The sequence below is a fragment of the Stigmatopora argus genome, chromosome 10, assembly GCF_051989625.1.
Source record: "Stigmatopora argus isolate UIUO_Sarg chromosome 10, RoL_Sarg_1.0, whole genome shotgun sequence".
NCBI classification, from domain to species: domain Eukaryota; kingdom Metazoa; phylum Chordata; class Actinopteri; order Syngnathiformes; family Syngnathidae; genus Stigmatopora; species Stigmatopora argus.
The window spans coordinates 112,693-128,438 of NC_135396.1; the positions used below are offsets into that span (position 1 = coordinate 112,693).

The 15,746-nt window shown below is 56.8% G+C and overlaps 5 protein-coding genes across 10 annotated transcripts; 1 reads left to right on the plus strand and 4 right to left on the minus strand.

Annotated features, from left to right (window-relative positions):
- Window positions 1-131: 131 nt before the first annotated feature.
- Window positions 132-2,304, minus strand: LOC144083182 (uncharacterized). 2 transcript variants are annotated; one of them, XM_077610756.1, is made up of 2 exons: window positions 1,868-2,304; window positions 132-1,231 (listed from the first exon to the last, which is right to left on the minus strand). In XM_077610756.1, exon 2 carries the CDS (start codon window positions 1,072-1,074, stop codon window positions 265-267), a length of 810 nt encoding a protein of 269 aa, XP_077466882.1. In that variant the 5' UTR covers window positions 1,075-1,231; window positions 1,868-2,304; the 3' UTR covers window positions 132-264. The 2 variants fall into 2 exon arrangements, with proteins under 2 accessions (XP_077466882.1, XP_077466884.1); XM_077610758.1 differs by lacking the exon at window positions 1,868-2,304 and adding an exon at window positions 1,312-1,833.
- Window positions 2,305-2,860: 556 nt separating this feature from the next.
- tsen34 (TSEN34 tRNA splicing endonuclease subunit) lies at window positions 2,861-5,601 on the minus strand. Of its 3 annotated transcripts, none has more exons than XM_077610755.1 (6): window positions 5,233-5,601; window positions 4,680-4,752; window positions 4,146-4,411; window positions 3,896-4,025; window positions 3,548-3,802; window positions 2,861-3,482 (listed from the first exon to the last, which is right to left on the minus strand). In XM_077610755.1, exons 3-6 carry the CDS (start codon window positions 4,404-4,406, stop codon window positions 3,295-3,297), a joined length of 834 nt encoding a protein of 277 aa, XP_077466881.1. In that variant the 5' UTR covers window positions 4,407-4,411; window positions 4,680-4,752; window positions 5,233-5,601; the 3' UTR covers window positions 2,861-3,294. The 3 variants fall into 3 exon arrangements, with proteins under 3 accessions (XP_077466881.1, XP_077466880.1, XP_077466879.1); XM_077610754.1 differs by having other exon boundaries at window positions 4,665-4,752; XM_077610753.1 differs by lacking the exon at window positions 4,680-4,752.
- Window positions 5,602-5,750: 149 nt separating this feature from the next.
- On the minus strand, window positions 5,751-10,205 carry eif2a (eukaryotic translation initiation factor 2A). Its single transcript, XM_077610732.1, has 16 exons — window positions 9,962-10,205; window positions 8,943-9,012; window positions 8,678-8,749; window positions 8,421-8,539; window positions 8,261-8,360; window positions 8,108-8,190; window positions 7,879-7,952; window positions 7,683-7,818; window positions 7,490-7,606; window positions 7,220-7,376; window positions 7,054-7,138; window positions 6,646-6,969; window positions 6,342-6,446; window positions 6,099-6,212; window positions 5,964-6,029; window positions 5,751-5,883 (listed from the first exon to the last, which is right to left on the minus strand). Exons 1-16 carry the CDS (start codon window positions 9,987-9,989, stop codon window positions 5,815-5,817), a joined length of 1,719 nt encoding a protein of 572 aa, XP_077466858.1. The 5' UTR covers window positions 9,990-10,205; the 3' UTR covers window positions 5,751-5,814.
- A 266-nt stretch (window positions 10,206-10,471) lies between these two features.
- Window positions 10,472-12,146, plus strand: serp1 (stress-associated endoplasmic reticulum protein 1). Its single transcript, XM_077610770.1, has 3 exons — window positions 10,472-10,719; window positions 11,370-11,442; window positions 11,847-12,146. Exons 1-3 carry the CDS (start codon window positions 10,636-10,638, stop codon window positions 11,885-11,887), a joined length of 198 nt encoding a protein of 65 aa, XP_077466896.1. The 5' UTR covers window positions 10,472-10,635; the 3' UTR covers window positions 11,888-12,146.
- A 710-nt stretch (window positions 12,147-12,856) lies between these two features.
- mmp23bb (matrix metallopeptidase 23bb) lies at window positions 12,857-15,285 on the minus strand. Of its 3 annotated transcripts, XM_077610741.1 has the most exons (9): window positions 15,268-15,285; window positions 15,034-15,137; window positions 14,639-14,727; window positions 14,405-14,538; window positions 14,149-14,316; window positions 13,865-14,029; window positions 13,583-13,693; window positions 13,344-13,509; window positions 12,857-13,266 (listed from the first exon to the last, which is right to left on the minus strand). In XM_077610741.1, the coding sequence occupies exons 2-9, from the start codon at window positions 15,094-15,096 to the stop codon at window positions 13,083-13,085; spliced, it is 1,080 nt and encodes a 359-aa protein (XP_077466867.1). In that variant the 5' UTR covers window positions 15,097-15,137; window positions 15,268-15,285; the 3' UTR covers window positions 12,857-13,082. The 3 variants fall into 3 exon arrangements, with proteins under 3 accessions (XP_077466867.1, XP_077466866.1, XP_077466868.1); XM_077610740.1 differs by lacking the exon at window positions 15,268-15,285 and having other exon boundaries at window positions 15,034-15,239; XM_077610742.1 differs by lacking the exon at window positions 15,268-15,285 and having other exon boundaries at window positions 13,374-13,509; window positions 15,034-15,238.
- Window positions 15,286-15,746: the final 461 nt, after the last annotated feature.

Consider the following 15,746-nt stretch of genomic DNA (forward strand, 5'->3'; position numbering starts at 1 on the left):
TCCACACTAACAACAACGACAAGTGAATTCCCCTCACTTTAGCTAACGATAGTTTTCCCATTTCAAAATGCTACTGTTTTGTGCCATTTTTCATTTGGGAAGTCGCAGCGTCAACAAAACAGTTGGAAGGCTGAAATGCAGAAAAGGCTTTATTTTGGAGAGAAAAGGCAACGGGCGGGCCATTTTGCCACCACCAGACTAGACCGCCTCGCCCGTTCCGGTACCCGACGAGCGCGCCGGCGGGACAAATGGCCGTCCCGACGGTCAACGGTAGGCGGGATAAAGGGCGCAGGCGCCATCCGGGGGCCGCCCCGCGGCCGCTCCGTCTCTCGGGCCGGCGTTCGGGAACCCGCCCGTCGCAAACTGGCGTCCCCTCGGGAATTCGGCGGGCACGGCAAGCCGCCGGTATTCGGCCCCCGCCGCCTCCGAAGGGAAGCGGCCCCGAGGCGGGGGCCCGTAGTCTCGGTCGGCGTGGGGCGCCCGGGGCGGCTCCGTAGGCTGGCAGATGTAGCTCGGGGTCCGGGCAAGTAGGGCGCATTCGGCCGGGCGCGGGTCCTTGCAGGGAGGGGCCCCCTCGTCCTCCGCCCCCCCGCCCCAAGCGCGCCGCCGCTGGACGCGGGCCGCCGGCAAAACGAGGGGGAGCGGAGCGGCCCGCCCGCCGGCCGCGCGCGAGCTGGCGTCAATGAGCAGGTTTCGGCTGATGGGGCCGGGGTTGGCGATCTGGCCCTCGCACACCGAGGTGGCGCCCGCTCCCGCCCGGGCCCGGCACAGTCGGTTTATCTGGTGGACGATGGCGCTCAGGTCGTCGGCCCGCCGGCGGCGGGGCGGGCCCCCGGCCATGGACAGCGGGATGGTGGAGGTAGAAACCGTCACGTTCGGAGGCGCGTCCGAGTCTGGGACCTCGCGGGGCCCGTACGCCGCCGCCGTCGCCGAGGAAGGGGGCCGGGGGATGCGGTGCGGCTCCGTGGGGGGTGGCGTCTCCGCTTTGACGGCGTGAGCGATGCCCGGCGGCGGTCCTTGATTTTGACGCGGCGGGTCGCGGGCGAGCCTGTGGTAGGCCGCGTACGGATCCATGGCGGGAGAGCGACGCTCTCTCCGGAGGGGGGGCGGACGAATTCGGAAGGAAACTCACGGAGGGCCGGCGCCTTCACATTTCACCGATGCGGCCGGCGTTCACCCGCACGCTCCCAGAAGAAGGGCGACATTTCAGGACGGGCGGTCGACTCCTCGCCTGCAAACAGACCACCGGCACATGATGACTTTTTTCCCCTTCAAATGTTTCTTTTACGTTTATTTAGGAGCAGCATAAACCTGCAACGGGGGTGCCAAAGGCCCTCCATGGGACAAACTTATGCGGCCCCCCATTAGACATGAAATTGTAGAAATAGCGTTGCCAGCACACACTTTTTCGATGGGCGATTAAAAGTGACATCATTTCCAACAAAATTGAATGTTTTAACAAAACAGGCGAATACATCCATTGGATGTGAGGGGGACACACAGTGATCTCACGTGTCAGGCAGGGATGGAAGAAATCAAACAAGCTTTGGAGTCACGTGGCTCCGGCATACGCTCATTTTCATAATAATGATGAGGCAAAACTTAGCATGTAGCACGGAGCTACTTAGGGTTAAGTTGACTTCTTTCGATTGTTCCCTCGCTCCCCCTCTTTCTCTGCCCACTGCCATTTATGCTCGACTCTTCAATTGGAGCTTTTCGCTGGAATCGCTGTCCTATTTCTTGTTGACTGCGCAACGGGAGAAATAAAAAAAATAAAAAAGACCTCGTCCTCGGCCCTGGCGCTAGTATAATGCTAGCCACCAGCTAAGGAAGGTGGCAAAGTTCGTGCAAATGGTCGACAACTTACGATTTTGGTCTTGGGGGAGATAGGAACGTTCAGGACGTGGTCGTTTGGTGGAGGAGGCACGACCACCACGACCCGATTTTTGACGTTTTCGCTGCAGGCTGCTAACTACTAGCTGCACGGCCGCCCAGTTTGCGGCTTGAACTGCGCACGCGCCTTAACAGGACCGCGCCGACAGCAAAGCCAGCGAGACGCCCGCGGAGAGTGCCTGAGGAATAATCAACACGGACTGACGTTTTATTGTTTTGCACCTGAATAAACCCCGAGGGTATAAAAATAATGAAGACTAATCCTTAAGATAACCCTTTACAACGAAGTAGCAAATGCACGCTAAAATCGATGAACCCTAACCCTGATGACAACGCCATTATGACAATTGTAAATTCACACAATTCTACGACATCATACGGCAAAACAAGTCAAGTACACGAACGACGTTTGTGAAAAGTCAATTCAATATTCTCGGCGAATTTGGGGCGTTCTTGCGGCCGGCGGCTGCTTCTTTCCCATTGCACATTGGCGCCATCTATCGATCCCATGCGGCGACTGCGTGCTGTCCCATTTAAAAAAACAGTGCTCAGGAAGCAGGAAGTCTTCGCCTTTATTTTCTCATCTCATTTTCTGAGCCGCTTTGTCCTCGCTAGGGTCGCGGGGGGTGCTGGAGCCTAGCCCAGCTGACTTCAGGCCAGAGGTGGGGGACACCCTGAATTGGTGGCCGGCCAATCGCAGGCACAAGGAGACAAACAACCATTCACGCACAAACTCATACCTAGTCAGCCTAGCATGCATGTCTTTGGAACGCGGGACGAAACAGGAGTAACCAGAGAAAACCCACACAGGCCCGAGGAGAACATGCAAATAATTCCACACAAGAGGACCGACCTGGATTTGAACCCAGGTGCCCCACTGTGAGGCCGACACGCAAATCACTCCGCCGCCGGGCCGCCCCGCTTTTACTTTGACTTTTTCAATTTGATAATAAAAGGAAACATTCAATCTTGGCCCAAGTTTAATTTGGGGATTTCACCACAAAAAAAACAACGGAATGTATAGTCCATCTTCTTTATGTATTCATTTTGTTATTTGTTGACCGCAGAAACTTAGGGTCAGGAGGGCATATGACACATTGGATTTGAGTGAGAGGCCAGCAAAAACGACAACATTTTGACGGGGGCTTAGCTAGCTAGCCGTTACCACACGCGCTTTCGGGGCCCTCCCCCGGCGCTCCGTCCGTCCGTCCCGGTTTACATCTATTTTAGAATCCCGTCGAGTGAATTTGAAATGGACTGCTTTGGAGGGGGAGGCCGAGCTGCTTTGCCAACCCTTGCAAAAGAGGAAACGCCTTTCTTTTTCCTGGCAAGGACGTTCGGTCGGCCGCTTCCTTGGACCTCGCCGTCTCTCCAGGTGAGCGGACGGTCGGTGAGCTCGCCTCAGACCATGCCGCTCCAGGTGAGCGAGGAGTACATCACGCCGTCGTCGTCCCGCGGCGAGCACAGGAGGACCGTCTTCTTGACGTTGGATCCCAGTCGGGAGATGGCCAGGAGGTCCGAGAGCGTCACGTCCTGGTCGGCGCGCAGGCAAACGGCGATAAAGTGCGCGTGGAAACGCAACGGGTCGCCTGCAAACCACCGCCGTCGGCGTTCATCTCTCTGTCGTCCGACGTGCATTTTTCGCCGAGCGTACCGGGATAGACCAGGAAATCGCCGCCAAACTTCCCGGCCGAGGTCAAGTAGAAGCCTCGCCGCCTCAAGTCGGCAAACACCCGGAAGCGGGCGTCGTCGCGTACCGCGTCCGGGGCGGCGGCATTGCCGGGGGGACCGTCCGCGTCGGGCCCCGCCCTGGCCGTGCTCAACTGGACCGCCAGCGCCGAGCGCGGGAAGACAAAGTGGCGCTCCACGGCCTCCAGTCGGCGACGGAGCTCCGCCTCCGCCTCCGAATCTGGAAGGCCAAAAGAAAGACGCCGTGGAGTCAAAACGAAGCGCGGGCGTAAAAGGTCGTCCGCCGGCCGGGGCGGGGCGGGGCGGGACTCACCTCCGGCGCCGTCCGCGGAGAACGAGCGACGCACGGCCCGCTTCCTCTCATGCAGCGCCAGAACTCGTTGGCAGTCGTAGCTCTGCTGCAACGACTCCTGGAACAGCGCCACCTCTGCGGCCCTCGCCTCCTAAACGCACGGCAATCTTTTCAGCTTTGAGCAAGTGACTACATATTGTAGGCCATTTTTGGAAAAGTCACTTTATTCCTAGTTTAATGACGCCAAAATAGTTATCGGGCGAGTACGGACACGGGCAGAGGTCGGCGGCGGTGACGGGGGAGGGGGCCTCCGGGAGGTCCCCAGGAGTTGCTCCTCTTCAGGCAGCAGCAAGAGGGGCCGGCCCAGACGCAGGTTCTGCCGGGGAGTCCGCGGCAGCGAGCCCAGGAGCGCCCCCACCAGGCCGAGGGAGCGCGCCGCCTCCACGTCCTGCGTGCGCCACAGGAGCGGGGCAGAGTCGCAGCGACTGACGCGCACCTGCCGGGCGGGGGACTCCGCCCCTTGGCCGGACATCCCGCCTACGGAAAGACAAGTCGAGCAAAAAAAAATAAACCACGGCCGTGCATTCCATTCAAAAGCGGGACATGGTCACTTCCTGTAGATTGGCGTCCATCGCCGATTGACAGGAAGTGACAGGAAGATTAAATAGAAATGGAAGATGTATAGTAACATTTTCTTTGGGAAACAGCGCCGTGGTGAATCCAACGACCCGCCTACACTGTGTTCGTGGTTAATGGCCTTGATTATCAAAAAAATGCAAAGTAGGCTCACCCCTATTAAAACTACCTTTTCTTCCTTCAGTGCAGAGTCCTAGTAGCAAGAGTGGCTTCGGCTTACGAGTTTCAGCGTGGATTTTCTTCTTTTAAAAAAATAAAAGCAGAAAAAAAATCGCAAAGAAGTGAACTCGCGATAATCGAGGGAAGACTGTATGGCGGGGAAAAAAAAAAGAGTCTTGTGTGCCTGCATTGCCCGAATTTGTCATGTTTTAATCAGGTGGATTGGAAAAAATAGGTAGATCATTTTTGAAAGGTTTTCGCCATTACATTTGCAATGGGGCGTTTTTGTCCAAATGTATTCAAGGGCAAACGGGAACATTAAGAGCCAAATTGAAAGAGAGCCTGCCTGAACAACATTAGTCAAATGTAGGGTAGAAGACTCACTTTCAAGCATATTTTATGACTTATTTATGTTTTTACTGGGAAAACGCCCTTTGTGGAGTAGCACAAGCAATTAATTTCGTTATGCGTAGCTGTGTATGAAGAAAAGGCTTTTGACTTGACTTGAAGTCCTCGTCATCGAATCATACATCACACGTGTGCGCTGCCTAACTTTGACTCACCCCAAATTGGCCAATTTCCTTGTTTCGGAATTCAGGACGACACGTTTGCACAAGGGAGAGAGAGGCTTAAAAGACGGCCGCTTCAAGATGGATTTATCCTCCAATTTATTTTCATTAGCTAAACTCCAGTTAGCCGGCGCTGACTTAAAACGTCACTGTGCGCCGCAGCCCAGTGCTCCAATCACAGACGTGACAAGACGCGCCGGCGCACCGTCTAATGCGGCAGAGCCGGCGGCCATGTTGGATGGGGCAACACGGAGAATTTCATGTAATCAAGTGACCGAGTCCTTTCATGGGGTTGACTTTTTTTTTCCTTTTAATAACCGCGTCTCTCCAAAAACATTTTCGTCCAGGTTGCCTCAGGTCAAAGAGACGTCTTTTCAATTTGCTTTACAAGAATACTTTCTGTGGGCCGGCGCCCCGTAATGCACGTTCGATGATGGAGCCGGCCGGTCCCGCTTTCCGCTTTATTGTCGCGGCGCATTTGACGGAGATTTACAGAAGTCTGCTGGTCGGGAGACTGGGTCAAATCCGGCTTTTATTGCGAGCAAAATTCTTCTTTGGGACCTGGCCTTTCTGAGGTCAAAGGGCGTGCAGCTCCAAGTCTTTGAGCTCTTCCAGCAGCTGCGATTCCTTCTGCATCTTCTCCAGCTGCAAACCCAAACGGGAAAAAATCAAGGCACGTCCGGGGTCCTTCCCCGATGGCCGGTCGTCCCACCTCACACCCTTACCTGGTTCTTCTGCAGAACTTTCCCCGCCGCTCGTTGCTCCTTCAGTTCCTCGATGGCCTTCAACTTCTGCGGGCGAGGCCGAGAGTCACGTCACAAACGTTCGACGGCGGCCGCGCCTCGGTCACCTCAAACGACCTTCTTGACGTTCTTCATCTTCCTGTCCGCGTCGTCGGTGGCGTCGCCGCCGGTGTCCGGCGGACGGGCTTCGGGGGCGGGGTCCGAGGGAAGCTCCGCCTCGGGCTCGCGCGCCTGCCGGAGACGACGCGCCGGCAAAAATGAAGCCGAGAGTCAACTCGTCGTTACTTTGACTTGAAGCTGGCGTTCGTAAATGGGGATGACGACGTGTGCGCGTGTGGTGGCCATATTCCCAGCAGTCACCTGTTTTGCGGCTTTTCTGGCCTCGCGTTTCTTCTGGTTCTTCAGCGCCTCCTTGGACGGAGTCTTGTCGGTCCGCCGCGCGTTCTGGGGCGCCTCTTCCTCGTGCTGCCGCAAATGTCCGGCGGGAACGTGAAAATCCAGCGAGCGATCGTAGCGCCCGCCGACCGAATCGACAAAGCCACGTGCTCCGTTGGATACGAGGTAGCGCTGGCGCCGCGCTTTTGCAAGGCCGCAAGCTTGGCAAATGCGGCACCGTCGGGCATGGGATTTTTAAAAAAAGAACTTTTCGGGGTGCTTCGCTCACCAGCTTGGAAGTGGCCGCTGCCGGGAGGTGCCTGAGGGCCGGCGGCCTGTAGGCCAGGGTGGGGGCGGCGGTCGGCTCGCCGCCGGGCCGCGCGCCGACCACGGGCCGCTCCGGGAAGATCCCTTCGGGGAAGGGCTGCCAGCGGACCTCCCACAGCTCGGCGCCCTCGGGCGTCCGGCGGTCGTGCGTCACGCCGCCCGCGTAGTGGCGCACCTGGAAGCCGTTGCCCGTGCGCAGGCGCGGCGAACACGTGGCCGTCAGGAAGTGCTCGCCGTCCGGGCACCAGGAAAAGTACGTGGCGTGCTCCGCTTGCGCTTTAGACACCTGGCGAGCGGGTGGGGTTAACGGTCACGTACGGCGCGTGTAGAGGAGAGGGTGGGGTGGGCGCGTGGCCGGCCGGCCGCCGACCTGTTTGTACTTCTTGGCGTCCCAAAATTCCATGTGGCCGCGGAGATTCCCGAAGCCCGCCAGGACCATGACGTTCCCCCTGGGACTGGAGCGAGCGGTCAAGACCGCCGCCGGTCGGTGGCGACAGCGACGACAACTCTGGCGCCGGCCACGGTGGCTCCCTCACCTATAGTAGACGGCGTTCCGCGGTCCGGTCCCAAAGTCGAAGACGGCGTCGCACTTGAGGTCGAAGACGGTGGCCTTGGCCGGCATGAAGCCGTACACCACGCAGAATTGGGCGGAGTTGGGACTCCACGCCACGTCGTAGATGGGACCGTTCTTGGCTGGACGGGCCGACGACAACAAACGCCACGTTTAGGACGTAGGTTTCCCCCCCCCTTGCTCACAGATCTCCCAAACCCTTAAATGGGAGGAATTTGCCGGCGCTTTTTCTCACGCAGCTGCACGTGCGCCGTCTCTCCGTTGACGTGGAGGAAGTGGAGCGTCTGCTCGCCGTAGTAGGACGCTCCGCTCTTGTCCACCTCCATGCTCGCCGTTACCAGCACGCCCGAGGCTGTCGGCGGGGGGGGTGGAAAGCCGGCGTGAGAGAAAAAGAAGCTGGACATCGAGGAGGAAGACGGAAGGGCTACCTTTGTTGTTCCACAGAATGCTCACGCTGTCGGCCTTGTAGAAGCTCTTGGTGGCCAGCGCGGTGTCCAGGTGTGGGTACTGGTAGATGCGAACAAAGGATGGCGCCCCTTTGCTGCCCGGGACGTACACGCACACCTGTCGTGGGGGGGGGGGTTAGGCACTTTTTTTTTTTTTGAAAGGGCGAGGGCGCCGTACCTTGCCTGGATAACTTCCCGGCGAGAGCTCAAAGTTGGAGACATTGACCATGTGAAGCTTGTTGGCGATGACATCTGCGCACAAAGCAGCGTGGGCGTTGACAAATCTCCCAGGTGAGGCTCCGCGTCTTGGCCGGCCGGCCGGCCGGCTCCGTCTCCGGCCCGAGCTTTGGCCATTTAAAGCAAAGACGCGGAGGCCGGGCGCTCGCGCCGTCGGCGGCCGGCCCCACCAAAGTTGTTGTCCTCGAAAAAGTGCAGCTCGTTGCTGACCATCCTGACGGCCATTTTCTCATCCGCCGACCAGCCGGGACACCTGCGTCACCCGTTCAGGCTTTTCAAGCGTGCCGCCGCCGCCGTCGCCACCGCCGCCCGTGGTCACTCACCAGGCCTCCAGTTTCTTTTGGAAAAAAGCCTTGAGGGGTCCGGCGCCAGGCAGCTCCCACAGCCCGAGGTTGGGCTCGCCTCGGTCGGCGCCGGCGCTCTCTGAACACGCCCATCAAATCAGCGTCCCGTCGGGGGTCAGGGCCGATGGGAGGCGCTCACTTGTGTACGGCTGCCAGGTGACCAGGACCTTGTTCAGGGGGGAGAATTCCAGCCGGGCGGTCTTGGGGAGTTCCAAGGCGGCCACCGGCGAGCCGTCCGCCATCCGTGTCACTCGCACGCTGGAGGGAAGGGGTGGGGGCAATATTGCTTTCGAGATGAGACGGGAAGGGAAGGGGCACCTCGGCGAGGTCACCCGGGCGAGGTCACCCGGGCGAGGTCACCCGGGCAAGGTCACCCCGGCGACGACGACAACTGACCTTTTGCCATTGCACCAGGCCACGAGCGAGCCATCGCGGCTGAACGTCAGGGAGCGGCAGGCGTCCGGGTCCCTGGGGGGGGGGATTGATTTTCACACACTTACCGACAAGTCGTGCGGCAGCCGTTTTTAAGCGGGCACCAGAGTGCGCTTCTTGGGAAAAAAATGAACAAGACTTTTCCCTTTGACACTCAACGATTGCATCCTCACTGTAAAGTCGGACAGGGCACCCCCCAAATAAAAAGAAAGCGGAAGGCGGACGTCACCTGGGAAAGGCGGCGTGCTCCCGGTAGGCGGGGGGACCCTCCAACAGCCACGTTCCGTCCGACCCTCGGACTGAAACCAAAACAAGCGCATGCGTGTTGAAAGAAAAGGAAGGCAAGCGGCAGGTGGAAAAATGCAGGAAAATCCACATGCCCGATGGATTTTGACTCCTTTGCTATCTGTAGTCTTCTCAAAAGTATTCGAAGCCATCGGCGCTGAAACTTTGAATACGGTTTATTCGTGTCACCGTACTAAAAGGGTCAACTTGAAAAAAGACGTGCTTTTTTCCAACCTCTTCCCGTGTTTCCCCGTTAGTGGTCACTATTTTAGGAGCAAGAAATACCAGCAGCTCAACGGGAATTGAGCCAGCATGTACAAGAGGTGACTCTAAAATGATGCAAAAGCAACGGGAATCGAGTACCTAGTGTAAAATGAACAAGGTAGTGGCGTGCCAAAATGGAGCCATTCCCTGCCAATAGACATCCAATACCCAGGAAGGAGCCCCATGGGCATCGTCGTCTTTCAGTAGCTACATTTGACGCCGCTGGGTGGCCAATGGCGTTCCACTGGTCAACATGAATTGGACGTGCTGCGACGTCAACGGCAGCCAATCAACTGATGGGAAAAGATCTCCCAGTGCATTCAAGAATGTTCAACTTGAAGTCACGACGGACGGCAACTTTCTGATGACCAGCGATAACAAAAACAAGTATACATCACTAAATATTTCCTTGAAAACATTTGATTGATGTCGTGCGAAATATACTATCGAGTATTGTTATTGGCTTAGGTTTAGTCAAGTGAATATTTTGGGATGGTGTCCACTTGCTGGGGGACACAAAACCCCACATGCCCGATGAGTTTGCGGGCTAACTCGGCGCACAATCCGTCGAGAATTGACGTGTCAAACACGTGTCCACTTGAAATGGGACTCGCGCAGAGGAAGCGACGAAGACCTCAAATGACGGACACAGTTGGCACGTGAAAAACGAGTTGCGCTGAAAAAGAAGAGACGACATACCTGCTACGAGTGGGACAGGCGGCGCCATGTTTCAACCAACCACCGGAAGCAGAACGAGTCCAAACCGGAAAGACGTGCGGGGGTGGTGTTTTGCTCACTGCCACGTCAGCGTGGAGTTCAACTTGAAGCGGACGCCTGTGATTTTCTGGACGCTCGGATAATTCTTCCCAAAATCGAACCTTTTGTTAGTGTCCATTTACCCAAACGTTCCTTATTTTTTTCCGACGTGTTCCGTGATTTGTTTTGCTCGAAAGAGTCCCGCCGCCGCCAGGAAGTCCTTTTCTGTGAGAAAAATAAAAGTCTCACTCCTCTGTTGCGAGGCGCACAAATGAAGCATTTGGTTAGCGTGTGGCCAAACACGCTGTCTTTCATGTTCTATCAACGTACTCCAATCAAATGTGTCGCTTTCCTTTCGAGCGGGGATGAGAAAAGTAAAAAAGGGGGTTTATTTTGAAAGCTAAGGTGGGAAGTGGCCGTTGGAGGCCGCTAGCTTGAAGAGGAGAAGTGGGCGCGCCTTCCTCTATTTGAGGACGTCGACAAATCCGAATCGCTCCTGAAGCCAACTTTCCGTCGCGCCGTCGTTAGGCAACGAGGGACCGAGTCGAGACGGAAGGAGAGTCGTTTGGTCAGCGAGCAGCAGCAGCAGCAGAAGAAGAAGAACAAAAGCCAGCGAGATGGTCGCCAAGCAGAGAATCAGGATGGCCAACGAGAAGCACAGCAAGAACATCACGCAGAGAGGAAACGTGGCCAAGTCCACGGTGAGTTGTCCGTCAAAAGTCCGTCATCGTGGCACGTTCCACTCTCGGAGTACACTCACCACTTTCCACAAAAGATGATTCTATTTTTTAAAAACTGTACAATTGTTGTTATTGTTATTATTGTTGTTGTTGCTGCTGTTGCTGTTTTTCTCGTTTTACAACCAACTAGTACAATGTTAACCCTTTGAGGGACAGCTACATTCAAAACTTGGGACCGGGTTTCTCATTAAAAAAAATACATTTTTGAAAATTGAGACCTAAATTATTAGTCATTACTATGGTGTTAATGACTAACTCCTACTGTCATATCCGTCATTAAATGAATACAATGTTCATATGACGGTCATGAAATCAAAATGAAGATAAATAGAATCTAACACTGGTCACAGCCTTAAGAGGAGAGATTCTTATTATTTGTGTTTATTTCTTTTATGATAGTATTTGACTTAAAGTATGCCATTGACGACGATACATGTCCAATTGATTTAAATTGGCAAGACCAGCTGTGAGCGCTGACATTTTTTCAGTATTTTTTTTTTGAGCCACTCATCCTCACCAGGGGTGCTGGAGCCTATCTCAGCTAACTGCTGGTGGGCACCCAGAATTGTCACTAATGGGCACCGCTTGCGTTTTTGCCTGCGCTTTTCCAGAGGAACCTGACGGACGACAAGGGCGTCGGACCGTGGCTGCTCGCCCTCTTCCTCTTTGTGGTCTGCGGATCAGGTACGTAATGAGGGACGTCTCCTCCCTCCGTCCGTTTGTCCGTCGACTCTTTATTGTGGCTTGGGCCACCTTTTTTTAAGGTGCGACCGACTCGTAGTGGGAATAATAATGCGCACCGGCAGGTGGCCACGTGCGCACGCGGCCACCTGCCAATGAGCGAGGGGACCTTGGCCCCATCCAAAAAAAAAAATGTCAACGCGCCCCGTGTCGCCGCAAGCAAACAAACATTGATGCCACGATTTCCATTTTCCATGGTAAAGGGAAAAAAACGGTAGAAGCACTGAATGTAGAAAATGAGGACCTATCAGACAAACCGAGTCGGCAACCAAAGTATAGAAAATGATTTGAAAATGAACATGACGTAATACACACGTTTGTTTGTTTGTTTGTGTGTGCCCACGCAGCCATCTTCCAGATCATCCAGAGCATCAGAATGGGCATGTAACGGCCACGTCGTCGTCGCCCGGGCCCCGCCCACATTCCCAACTTTGACCCGCCGCCGCCGCCATGCCCCACGCCACGCCGTGCCGCGCCGACGTTCCCGACTGGATTCGGCGAGCCGCTTGGCCCAACGTGTCCCTCTCGCTCTTGTTTGCCTGAGCCCCGGCCCCGCCCCCTTCCCCTTCCCCGTCCTACGGGGGTCAAAGTGCGTCCCGTGACCAAAATCGGAGAGACTATGAATAAAGTTTGTTATGAGGGCCCAATGTTTCCCTATTTGTCCCAATTTGTACTCGTTTGTCAAGCCCATAAAGGTTAAATAGGGCGTGCTTTGAGCAATGACGTGAGTGGAATGACTTTGTTCCTCTGTGAGCGCTCTTAACTATTTGGAAAATGCCCGCCAGATAACCAATCTTCCAATGGGAAGTGAGTGCCCGTGCCTCCGACTTCCCAACAGTGGGCAAATATTGCCGAGTGCGCCGCCTGGTGTTTGCCCGTGGGCCCCCTTTCCACTTTGCCAAGCCGGACAAAAAGCCGCCTCGGTCGCCGTGACGACCGACCCGTCCACGGGCGCCCCCGACTCTTATTCCGCGCACTCGTCCATCATTTCTAATGAAAGTTTGCCGCAAAAGATTCCCACGGCGCCCGGTCTCCGGAGCGACCCGAGACCGGCGTTCGTGGTGGGTGGGAAAAGTAGGCTGGCGGTGGCGATGACGGCGGAGCAAACTTTACCGATCGGACGTCTCCTCGTGACGGACAAAAGTGGATGGGTCCAGAGGAAGAAGGCCTTTCCAAATGATTTCAACGGGTTGCCAGTGGCTCCATTGTCCCATCCAGATGGCGGCCATCATCCGCTCCCGAGAAAGTGGTCACCTTTGACATCTATGGTGGTCCATGGCAGTGAACAAGTTCTTCTGACCTGTGGAAAACGCTTCAGTTCTTTTGGCCTTTTTCCGTGAGAAAACAACTTCATATGAAACAAATGGCATTTATTTTCAAAATATATCGTATTTGAATGAAAAAAGATCCTTCTTTTGGTGGAACTTATCCACACTAAGCATGGGCGCTAGCTTTTTCCTCACATCAATATTCTAGATTCAAGCAAACCAACAAAACAATCTATTTTCATTAAAAAGGAAAAAGACAGCCTAAGCCCATTGGCAATTTGAGGTCAACGCTCGCAAAGTACTCGTCGCTGGCGCTCACGCCGCGGCGTCGCTCAGCCGGACGCTCCAGGACTCGGCGGCATCGGCGCGCCGGCGCCGGTTGTCGCGGCAGGTGTAAACGCCCTGGTTGAATTCGTTGGCCACGATTCGGAGGTGGCGACCTCTCACGGCGATGTGGCCCGGGACGGACGCAGCGATGCGCTCGCCGTCTTTGTACCAGCTGCGGCGGCGGGACGGAAAGCCCACGTCAGTCCGGCCATCGGCGGACTTTGACAGATTTGTCGTCCGTACATTTACCGAGGATGGAGTGGTTTAAGGGACACCGACCTGGCACGGGGCGTGGACGACAGGTTCCGGGCGCCGCCGCCGCCGCCGCAGCGAAAGGCCACCACTTTCCCCCGAGGGACCACCTTCACCTTCACGTTGGGGGGCGGCGCGGGCGTGACGTCGGCATCCGGCGGCTCTGAAATGAAAGGGAACCGTGTGGGCCAAAGTGGCGGAGGGACGGCCGGGCATCGCCTCCTCCGGGTGCTCACCGTCGCACAAGCGGCAGCGGCGCGGGCACTTCTTCTTCATGTAGCGCCGGCGACGGCGGCACCAGCCCGAGGCGGCCCAAGCGCCGCAGGCGAGCTCCTTGTCCTCGCAGCCTGAGGCCGAGAGGCGGAGGAGACTTTTTGAAAACCGTGATCTCACAAACCGGCTAAAAAGTAACACGCTCTCAGGTGCACACACACACACACGACGCGCCAGGGTAACGAAGAAGAAGAAGAAGAGGGACTAACGGGCAGGCGGGCAAGCACGGCTAGGCAGCGACTCACCGTAGAGCGCCCGGATGGCGCGGACGTCGTCCGGCCCCACGTTCCTCTGGCCCGTGAAGGTGGCGTTGGGGTGCATGAGGGCGCGCGGGTCGGCCGAGTGCCACAGGCCCAGCGCGTGGCCGATCTCGTGCGCCGCCACCTGCACCAGGTCGTTCAGCCACGCGCCTAAAAGACAGAGACGGAGGTGAGGCGAGAAATAGCCAGCTAGCGGAAGGGAGGGGGGGTTGCGGTCAGGAAGGTGGCCGGGAATAGGCCCAGGCGCTCGCCCGCGTGACCCGCCGTACCTCGTCTCCAGCTGAATCTGGACCTCCCGACGATCCAAAACTCGTTCTTGTCCAAGTGGATCTCACCGCGCGGCGGAAGGAAGGCGTGGCCCAACTCGCCGTTAGCGCCGTCGAAACACGGGTGCAGAGGCGACCGCCAGCAGTCCGAGTGGTTGGACGCGTAGAAACCTCCACGCAAACGGCGGAATCCACGTCGGCCCAAGCGTGCCCGGCGAGCGCCTTGGCGGACGGGAGGTCTTCGGCCGCGGCCGCTTACCCACGGTGATGTCGGCGGGGCGCCGGCGGACTTCGGTGAAGCTGAGCGGGGACACGTCGCTCCATTTGGAGAAGGCCGAGCCCAAGGCCTTCCTGGTGGCGTTGGCGCTCAGCGTGGCGGGAAACGACTCCAACCTGCCCACGGAGGTGACCCGGTCGGTCGGGGACCGAATGGGTTGGGGCCCGAGTCGGCGCCGGCGACCGGTTCGACGACCGGATCGCCCACGCACCTTACCTGTACGTGATGTTTCGATGCGCCCACTTGTATCCCAGCGGGTTGACGGTGTAGCGTTTGCTCAGGTGGCGGTTCCACGCGCCCCCAAACTGCAATCGTCGGCAAAAAAATCAAAAGAAGTCAAATAGAATTGTCAATCTAAAGTTCCAGGGGTGGTGAAGCGGTCCTCAAAGGACCGCAGTGGTTGCAGCTTTTCATTCCAACCCAGAAAGACCAAAGCTTTCCACAAGTGCAATCAGTAGATTGCATTCAGGTGCTTCTTGTTTCGTGCAGAAATCTCTTTGGTTCAAGTGCCTTTTACAAGATGGCTTGCAACGAAAGCCCTCTTTTTGGAGAGAGAGACGGCGCTAGACGTCCGATGCTCTCCCAGTAGTTTCAAAAAAAGGTGGACCGACCTGCGACGTCACGGCGATGAGAAGCAGCGGAAGCGACAACGGGAACGGCAACGGGAGCTCCATGCGTCGTCACCGCCTCCAAAAGTCGAGTCTCCGATCTCCGACTGAAGAAAAGTGGCGTGGCGGCGAGCGCCTTGTGTCACGGGAGGCGGGGCCCGGGGGCGGGGCCAGGTAGGCCACGGGGACGTCTCAAAGCGATTGCGCAAGAGCGCTCCAAACAATGTCGTCATTCACCTGTCATTCATTCACCTCCCTTTTAGCCTTGCTAGGGTCTCTTGGGGGGCCCGAGGAACGAATCCGCGGGACCCCCGCCCCACGTATTGAAGTAATCAAGGTCTCAGGCCACGTCGGAAAAGCAAAAAGTGGAGCCGGCCCCGCCCCTCAATCTAGAAGGCGTTGAGCGTTTCGTCACCTGTGGGTCACGTTTGGTTGACGTGGAGCGACGTGTGTTGTTGTTCGAGGCTTGCCGGTGGAAAAGTCGAGCGCCTTTGAGACTTTTCTCACCGCGGTGAGCGGCTCTTTTCATTGCGCGCCGGCACCGATAGGTGGCGATCGTCTCGCTAACGCGGGCGGGCTCCCTCCCGATTGGACACTCAGTCAGCCTTTTTTTTGTTCATTAAAAACCCACTTGTCTGCGATCGGTTCACGGTGTCCGCCGCCTCTGGCCCGGAGACAGCTGGGATTGGCTCCAGCACCCCACGCCACCCTAAAGC